At 42.0% G+C, this 9,835-nt stretch overlaps 2 protein-coding genes across 2 annotated transcripts; both read left to right on the top strand.

Annotated features, from left to right (window-relative positions):
* The first annotated feature begins 1,550 nt into the window (after positions 1 to 1,550).
* On the top strand, positions 1,551 to 2,153 carry LOC114386170. The gene has a single exon (XM_028346165.1). The coding sequence runs from the start codon at positions 1,551 to 1,553 to the stop codon at positions 2,151 to 2,153; it is 603 nt and encodes a 200-aa protein (XP_028201966.1).
* A 2,843-nt stretch (positions 2,154 to 4,996) lies between these two features.
* LOC114386169 lies at positions 4,997 to 5,314 on the top strand. The gene has a single exon (XM_028346164.1). The coding sequence runs from the start codon at positions 4,997 to 4,999 to the stop codon at positions 5,312 to 5,314; it is 318 nt and encodes a 105-aa protein (XP_028201965.1).
* Positions 5,315 to 9,835: the final 4,521 nt, after the last annotated feature.

The raw sequence follows: 9,835 nt of genomic DNA, 5'->3' as shown, positions 1-9,835 counted from the left end.
TTCATCATGAGATTATATTTTCATTGGTTTTTCAATGTGTGACAATGGACCCATTCTAAGAAGACAAAAAGTAGAAAGTTTTTATAAAACAAGAAAATGTGTACTACATGGAAATACACAAGTCATTTAAATACTGTCTTTTTAAAGTTATTAGAAGTATTTAATAAGGTCTATTTAGTGCTTCTTAACATATGCCCATTTCCTTAAAACTGTATTTTCAATTACCTATAATATGCAACTTATCTTGCTGCATTTGGAAACTGCATGTGATTCAGCTGTCTTGAAACATCCCAAAAATGACATATATTTATATATGTGATAAATATCCATCGTTGAGATTTTGATAATTTCTCTACCTAAGGCTAATGAGAATGACTTATGCTTTCTAAAGTTGGTAGTTTCAAGAATTCCTTTCTTGTCCCCCCTTCTTGTTTCTTTTCTTTTGCTTTTTATGTTTCTTTGGGTGCATTGGTGCTGCTTGTTATTTTCTATATTGAAGATGCTAAGACAGTGTTGTTTATTTGATGCTTTGACTTTTTGGTGAGTGTTCTTAAACTGTAGCTTTTGTCGAATAGCATCAAACAAACACACCCCAAAACCATGTTTTTCTAGCTGTGTTTTTAAAACCTTACCGATGCAGGTGTAGCAGCATTGGAGCTATTCCTGGGATTTAATTTGAGAGAGAAAGAAAGAGAATCACAAGAGAGAGAATCACAAGAGAGGTTTGACATTTTGGTGCCCCGTCATCCTTTAGTGCCACGTTGGATAGTCCACGTGGCACTAAAATTGCCAACAATGCACCTCACTAATACCGTTACTTTAAAATTTAACGGAAGGATTATTTTGCAAAACTTATGCAAAGATAGGGACTATTTTTAACATTTCAATAGCTAGGGACTAATATGTAAAAGGGCTACAAAGTCAAGGACTCAAATGCCTATTTACTCAAATTTTCAGGCTATCAGTAAGGTTCCAATTTTAATCAGAATCAAAGGCAATGAAGGTCTCATCCTGGAAACCAATTCAACAAAGACCAAGGAGGACCATCCAACAGGCCTCAAAACCAAGGGCCTAGCCTTTATGAGAGGACAACCAAGCTGGAGGAGACTTTGACTCAGTTTATGCAAGTTTCAATGTCAAATCACAAGAGCACAGAGTCAGATATAAAGAACCTGGAGATTCAAGTAGGACAACTAGCTAAGCAGATAGCTGAAAATTCTTCTGGAAGTTTCGGAGCTAATATTGAGAAAAATCCCAAGGAAGAATGCAAAGTTGTCATAACTAGAATCAAGAGGGAAATCATAGTAGAAGATGAAGGGAGGAATAATGATGAGCAAGAGTTAGTAGCTGAAGAAGAAAAAGAAAAAGAAGAAGATCATGTGAGGGAGAAAAAAATAAATGATGAAGAGGAAGAAGAAAAAAATGAAAAAAAGAGAGAAAAAGAGAAAGAGAAGAAGACAAAGAGTGAGTGGGCCAGAGAAAAGAAGAAGGAGGCTGTCTTATGTTCAGGGAAGGAAGCACCATATCCTTTGGTGCCATCCAAGAAAGACATGGAACGAAACTTTGCTTGTTTCCTTGACATCTTCAAGAAATTGGAGATAACTATCCCTTTTGGAGAAGCCTTGCAACAAATGTCACTCTACTCTAAGTTTCTGAAAGATTTGCTGACCAAGAAGGGCAAATATATCCACAGTGATAATATTGTGGTGGAGGGAAACTGTTGTGCTGTTATTCAAAGAATCCTTCCACCTAAATACAAGGATCTAGGGAGTGTCACCATCCCTTGCTCTATTGGTTCAGTGTCTGTTGGGAAAGCTCTCATTAAATTGGGGGCCAACATAAGTTTAATGCCTCTCTCCATGTGCAGAAGAATTGGAGAGCTGGATATTATGCCAACAAGAATGACATTGCAGCTAGTAGATCGATCTATCACAAGGCCTTATGGCGTGGTTAAAGATGTTTTGCTTAAGGTGCGACAATTCACCTTCCCTGTAGACTTCGTGATCATGGACATTGAAGAGCATGCTGAAATCCCACTAATTTTGGGTCGTCCTTTCATGCTAACCGCCAATTGTGTGGTGGATATGGGGAAAGGTAATTTGGAAATGAGCGTGATGATCAGAAAAATACATTTAATCTATTTGAAGCCATGAAGCACCCAAGTGACCACAAGGCCTGCTTTAAAGTAGAAAAGGTGGAACATGAGATAGACATGGTAGCTAGGGCAATGGTACTGTAGTCCCCACTTGCTAAAGCACTGACTAATACTATGGAGTGTCTGACAACGGAGGAAGAGAAAGAAGTACAGAATTGTTTAGAGGAATTAGAAGGTGTAGAAGAAAATCCTTCTGGAAAAATGGTTTTTGAAGAATTGAAGAAGGACATCCCAAGGGAAAAGGCTAAAGTGGAGCTGAAAACCCTTCCAGAACATTTGAAGTATGTGTTTTTAGGAGAAAATGAAGCCAATCTGGTTATCATCAGCAATTCTCTAAGAAAAGAAGAGGAATCTCAACGAGTGAAAGTTTTGAAGAAACACAAAGCAGTTATTGGATGGCATATTTCTGACTTGAAAGGGATCAGCCCTTCTTACTGTATGCATAAGATCAACATGGAAGCTGACTATAAACCGGTAAGACAGCCACAAAGAAGATTGAATCCTGTTATGAAGGAAGAAGTGCGAAAGGAAGTGCTCAAATTGCTAGAAGCAGGCCTCATTTATCCCATTTCAGATAGTGCTTGGGTTAGTCCCGTGCAGGTGGTTCCGAAGAAAAGACGCATTACAGTAATCAGGAATGAGAAGAATTATTTAATTCCCACAAGAACTGTCACTGGCTAAAGGATGTGTATTGACTATAGAAAGTTGAATGACGCCACCAGAAAAGATCACTACCCACTTCCTTTCATGGATCAAATGCTTGAAAGGCTAGCAGGACAATCATTCTATTACTTTTTAGATGGATATTCTGGCTATAATTAGATTGTTGTGGATCCAAATGACCAAGAAAAGACAGCATTCACCTGTTCTTTTGGCGTGTTTGCCTATAGGCGTATGCCATTCGGTCTTTGCAATGCTCCCACAACTTTTTAGAGGTGTATGACGTCAATTTTTGCTGACATGGTGGAGAAATGTATCGAAGTGTTTATGGATGACTTCTCCATCTTTGGCTCATCTTTTAATTGTTGTCTAGCAAATCTAGAGCGAGTGTTTCAATGGTGTGAAGAGACAAACTTGGTGCTTTATTGGGAAAAATGTCATTTTATGGGGCAAGAAGGGATTGTTTTGGGCCACAAAATCTCTGTGAATGGGATTGAAGTAGACAAAGCTAAGATTGATGTGATCGAGAAGCTACCTGCTCCTGTAAATGTCAAGGGAGTAAGAAGCTTTCTAGGGCATGCTGGGTTCTATAGGTGGTTTATAAAAGACTTTTCAAAGATTTCCAAACCACTTAGTAATTTGCTCAACAAGGACGCTATGTTTTTGTTTGATGAAGACTGCTTGAAAGCATTCAACACTCTCAAGACTTGTCTAGTGTCTGCTCCCGTCATTACAACACCAAATTGGGGTCAAGAATTTGAGCTAATGTGCGATGCAAGTGATTATGCTGTAGGTGCTGTGTTGGGCCAGAGGAAAGGCAAAGTCTTCCATGCTATTTACTATGCCAACAAAGTTCTAAATGATCCTCAGATCAATTATGCTACTACAGAGAAGGAAATGCTTGCAATTGTTTATGCATTGGAAAAATTTAGGTCATACTTGGTGGGATCAAAAGTTATTGTCTATACTGATCATGCAGCCGTCAAGTATTTACTGAATAAAGCTAACTCCAAACCTCGATTAATCAGGTGGATCTTGTTACTTCAGGAGTTTAATCTAGTTATCCAAGACAAGAAAGGATCTGAAAATCTGGTAGTTGACCACTTGTCAAGACTAGTCAATGAAGAGGTGGCTTTGAAAGAGGTAGAAATAAGAGATGAATTCCCTGATGAATCGCTGTTCGTGGTAAATGAAAGGCCATGGTTCGTTGATTTAGCTAACTTGAAAGCAGTTGGAATCATCCCTAAAGATTTGACTTGGCATCAAAGGAAGAAATTCTTGTATGATGCTCGATTTTATGTATGGGATGATCCACACTTATTCAAGATTGGTGCTGATAACTTTTTGAGAAGGTGTGTAACAAAGGAGGAAGCCAAGAGCATATTATGGCATTGTCATAACTCACCATGTGGAGGACATTACAGTGGAGACAAAACAACAGCCAAAGTCCTACAATCAGGATTCTTTTGGCCAATACTCTTCAAAGATGCTCATGAACATGCCACTCAATGTGATCAATGTCAAAGAATGGGAGGAATCTCTAGGAGAAATGAAATGCCCTTGTAGAACATAATGGAAGTAGAAATCTTTGACTGTTGGGGAATTGACTTTGTAGGTCCTCTTCCCCCATCCTTTGGAAATGAATATATCCTTGTAGCTATGGATTATGTCTCCAAGTGGGTTGAAGCAGTGGCAGCTCCGAGGAATGATGCTAATACTATAGTGAAGTTTTTGAAGAAGAATATTTTTGCTTGCTTTGGGGTGCGGGATGCCTAGAGTCCTAATAAGTGATGGGGGCTCTCATTTTTTGCAATAGCCAACTACAGAAGGTGCTTGGCCACTATCATGTCACACATAAAGTAGCCTCACCTTATCACCCATAAACAAATGGCCAAGCTGAAGTTTCCAACAGGGAATTGAAGAAAATCTTGGAGAAAACTGTAGCTTCCACTCGAAAGGACTGGTCAAGCAAGTTGGAAGATGGACTACGGGCTTACAAAATTTCATTCAAGACACCTATAGGCCTATCTCTGTTCCAAATGGTTTACGACAAATCATGTCACTTACCTATAGGAATGGAACACAAGGCATACTGGGCTTTGAAATTTCTTAATTTTGATGAGGCTTTATCAGGGGAAAAGAGAAAGTTACAACTCATAGAGCTAGAGGAAATGAGATTGAATGCATGAGTCTTCAAGGTTGTACAAAGAAAAAGTGAAGGCCTATCATGACAAGAAGCTGCTCATGAAGGACTTTAGGCCAGGACAACGAGTGTTGTTGTTCAATTCAAGATTGAAGTTGTTTCCAGGAAAGCTAAAGTCTAAATGGTCTGGACCTTTCACCATTAAAGAAGTCAAACCATATGGAGCAGTAGAATTATTCGACTCTCATTCAGAAACTCCAGACAAAACATGGATAGTAAATGGTCAGAGGTTGAAGCTGTACCATGGTGGGAACATTGAGAGGCTGGCCATCATTATGCAATTACAAGACCCTTGAGGTAATATGCGTCAAGCTAGTGACGTTAAAGAAGCGCTTACTGGGAGGCAACCCAACTCTTTTTCTCTTTATTTTCTTAATCATCGCATATAGTTAGATTTCAACTTGTTTGTGATTGCTAGAGTAAGTCATCAACATGTTTTGTATGATACAAGGGGTTGTTTATGCTTCTTTGAAGCTATGGATGAGAAAGAACTTGGAAAAAATTTTCAGTCATCCACTTGCTCAGCGCCCCCTGTGCGCTAAGCAAATCATCCTTCACGCGTTGAGCGAGTCATCACTCATGCTATGCGCATCAACCCCTACCCATTGGCAGAAAAGGTCTCGCTAAAGCGAGACAGTTGCGCTAAGCCCAAAAACCTCTCTGGAATTGCATTTATTGGAATTGGGCTAAGCGAGTCATCTCGCTAAGCGCATTTATGCGCTAAGCGCGCAAACATCTTTGCCTGGACCCCTATGTCAATTGGGCCCAGCGGGTCATGCCCGCTAAACCCAAATCCCTCTCTGCAATGGCATTACGTTAAGCGAGACCATCTCGCTAAGCACGCCCCCACTACTGCATCTTGAGGCATTTAATTTGCTAAGCCGGCCACATCCCGCTTAGTGAAAGTTGCAGACCAATCAGAGCTGCAGAACTCGCTAAGCGCGCATTTGTGTGCTAAGGCCAAATCCTTCTTGTGTTTTCTAATTCTCGAATTGGGCTAAGCGAGCCTGTCCCACTAATCGCGTAAATTTAAAATCTGAAAATTCAAACGTCACTGAGTTCTCGCTTAGTGAGTCACCCATGCTAAGCGAGGCAGTCAAAACTACCAAAAATAAGACATAACTGCCTTAGGCTTTGTGCATTCTATAACATTCCTTCCTCCCCTACATTGGCATTTACTTGCTTCTGCACTGTGCTCACCTTGCTTCCTTGCTTCTTTTGCCTTCATCTTCACTCACTAACTTCTGCAATCCAAGTAAGTACTTCTGTTTACCTTTTAATTTCTGTTTTTGAACCCTAGAGTATGAGACAATTTATCTTCTCTGTGAATTGTTGATTGTGCGTTTTTGTTGATGTTTATTGGTTAGTTGTTAGATAACATGTTGTTAGGGGTTTCATTTCACGTATAATGTATGTTTATTTCATGCATTTTGATTAGATTCTTAGGTCTGTTAGTAGTTAGTTAGTAAGGGCTTCGAAGCCTCATTATTTTTTGGAAATTTCGATGTACTCGCTAAGCGAGCTCATCAATTTGGGATGAATTTCAGGGTTTTCTGATGAACTCGCTAAGCCAACCCTGCCCCATTAAGCCTGTTCATCATTTCTGTTGAATTTATGCTTTTCTGTATGAACTCGCTAAGCCACTGCACTTGGGCTTAGTGAGTGTTTAAATTTCAAGTTTTAATTTCTGAGTTAGTATAAACTCGCTAAGCTGGCATGCTGCACTTAGCGAGTTAGTTTAGTTAGGTCAGAGGCTGTGAGGCTTTTGGTATTTTGATGGCGGCTAAGCGAGTCAGTCTCGCTAAGCCACCATGCCTCTATTGTTTGAATAAGCTTGGGCTAAGCGAGTCAGTCTCGCTGAGCCCAAGGCAATTTAGTTGTTCTGAATTTTGTTCATGCACTGAGCGAGTCATGCTCGCTAAGCGCAATTTCTTCTATGTTTTAGAATAAGGCTTAGCGAGCCTCCTCACTAAGCCAATTATGTTCTAGTGGTCAAGTTAGGCTATGTGCCAGCTGGCGCTAAACCTGTGTAGTGTGTCGCGCTAAGCAAGCCTGTCTCGCTATGCGCAATTAGCTCTCTATTAGAGAATAAGGCTTAGCGAGCCATGCTCGCTTAGTCATTGTGCCGTGTCAGCTAAGCGAGGGTGTCTTACTTAACTAGAGTCTTTATTTTTATGTTGTCATGCTAAGCGCGCCCTACGCGCTAAGCGTATCCTATTATTTTCTTAAGGCGTGCTAAGCGAGTGAATCTCGCTAAGCACCCAATCTGTTTTTCTATTTTATTTTTCTACTTTCAGTTTTTAATAAAACCTGTCTAATTTCAATTCCTGTGATTCTTTTGATGCAAATGGCCTCTAGGAAGAGGAAATCAACTACCTCCCAACCTCGAGAACCATATGACATGACCAGATTTATTTATGAGGTCGCTTGGGAGCGTTATGAGCAGAACGTTCACTCCTGGAACATCCTTCCGAAGAGGAATGTTAATCTTTTTGTTACAGAGTACAACGAGTTCCGCAGGGAGCTCGAGAGGAGGCAGTGGCACAAGGCCTTGACCAGGCAGCCTGATGGTCACATTGATGTGGCCCTGGTCAAGGAATTCTATGCTAATTTGTATGATCCTGAAGACAAGTCTCCCAGGCAGGTTCAAGTTCGGGGGAGGTTGATTAAATTTGATGGGGAGACGCTGAATGCCTTCCTGGAGACCCCCGTGGTTTTAGAGCCAGGGGAGCATTACTCTGCTTACTCCAGATTCTGTCATGCTCATCCGGACCCACAGGAGCTTACCTAAAAGCTCTGCATCCCTGGGCGAGGGTTTGTTCTTAATGCAGTGGGAATGCCTTAGAAGCTTCTGAGGAAGGACCTCACTACCTTGGCCCAAATTTGGAGTGTTTTATCATACTCCAACCTTGCCCCCACCTCTCATACTTCTGATTTGAACATGGATAGGGTGAGGCTGGTATACGGTCTGGTGACCAAGATGGACATGGACGTGGGCTCATTCATATTAGGCCAGATTTCTCAGATGGCCCAGTCCAGCTCCTTTAGGCTAGGCTTCCCAGCTTTGATCACTGCTCTATGCATTGCCAAAGGAGTGGTCCCAGATTCGCTTACCTTCGAGTCCCTGAGCCCTGCCATTAATTTGGCATACATCAAGAAGAACTGCTGGAACCCAGATGATCCTATGATTACTTTTCTGGGAACTCACAAAGCTAGAGCTTGGGGACCATCAAATGCTTCAGCTCATTCTTCTTCCACTCCTCCTACTCCAGCTCCACCGGCACCACCAACTTCCATTCTTGCACCTCCAGTACCCTTCGACACCTCCGCTCAGAGCTCAGATGCCATGGTGTCGATGCTATAGAGCCTTCACTAGGGCTTATGCCTGGTGATGCAGAGCATTCATAACTTGACTCAGCATTGGCCCATCATCAGCATCGAGGACTTTATGGCCCAGGTGGCCTGGCTAGGAGTCCAGCCTTCTCCTTTGGGGGGAGGTAAGGCTTCTACAACCCAGGAGCCACAGCCAGAGCTAGAGGCGACGCCCGAGGCCACACCGAAGGAGACTCCAGAGATTACCCCTACTGCCACACCATTTGAGGCACTTGAGGAGGGAAACGGTGCTGCAGACATAGATTATGTTACAGACATGGCGAGAGCGCAAAGCTCCTGGGATCCTTGGCCTACTCCAGCTCACGACACATCATTGCCAGCCCAGGATGCTCCCTCTTCACCTCAGGATGATCCTACATAGGCGTAGGATGATTGATGACAGGACCTTATTTATATTTCAGTTTTTAGATATAGTTTTCTTTTTTACATTTCAGTTTTAGTTTAGTTATTTACTTATTCACTAAAATTTACAGCTTTTTGCAACAATTTACATTTATATGCAATGGTTTTTTTTGGTTTTAAAATCCTGTGTTTGAGATTGGTTTTGAAATTGGTTGATACCCAGGTGAAGTTAGGTGGCAGGCGGAGATACCCAAGTGGTTATCCGTATAAACACACTTTCGCTATCCATCAGACTAAGAGTCCGGTAGCATGCACAGACTAACGTCGTCTTCTGCACCCTTTGTCAATCAGGGCCAACAAACCTGTTGACACGCGGAGATTGATGTTGTCTTCCATGCTTTCTGTTAATCCTAACCCGTGAAGTTAGGTGGCAGGCGGAGATACCCAAGTGGTTATCCGTATAAACACACTTTCGATATCTGTCAAACTAAGAGTCCGGTAGCATGCAGAGACTAACGTCGTCTTCAGCACCCTTTGTCAATCAGGGCCAACGAACCTGTTGACACGCGGAGATTTACTTCATCTTCCACGCTTTCTGTCATCCTGACCCGTGAAGTCAGATGACGTACGGAAATACCCATGCGATTATCCGTACAAACGGTTTCTGTCATACTGACCCGTGAAGTCAGGGGACGTGCGGAGATATGCAAGTGATTATCCACACAAATGATTTCTGTTAATCCTAATCCGTGAAGTTAGGTGGCAAGCGGAGATACCCAAGTGGTTATCCGTATAAACACTCTTTCGCTATCCGTTAGACTCAGTGTCCGGTAGCATGCAGAGACTAACGTCGTCTTCTGCACCCTTTGTCAATCGGGGCCAACGAACTCGTTGACACGCGGAGATTTACGTCGTCTTCCGTGCTTTTTGTCATCCTGACCCATGAAGTCAAGTGACGTACGGAGATGCCCAAGTGATTATCCGTACAAATGGTTTCTGCCATCCTGACCCGTGAAGTCAAGTGACGTGCGGAGATACCCATGCGGTTATCCGTACAAACGGTTTCTGTCATCTTGACCCAT

This window comes from Glycine soja, chromosome 15 (genome assembly GCF_004193775.1).
Source record: "Glycine soja cultivar W05 chromosome 15, ASM419377v2, whole genome shotgun sequence".
NCBI classification, from domain to species: domain Eukaryota; kingdom Viridiplantae; phylum Streptophyta; class Magnoliopsida; order Fabales; family Fabaceae; genus Glycine; species Glycine soja.
This window is presented reverse-complemented; position numbering and strand designations above follow the sequence as displayed.

Excerpts from the sequence above, each read along its gene's own strand:
- LOC114386170 (XM_028346165.1), top strand. The coding sequence starts at position 1,551 with ATGGAACGAAACTTTGCTTGTTTCCTTGACATCTTCAAGAAATTGGAG.
- LOC114386169 (XM_028346164.1), top strand. The coding sequence starts at position 4,997 with ATGCATGAGTCTTCAAGGTTGTACAAAGAAAAAGTGAAGGCCTATCAT.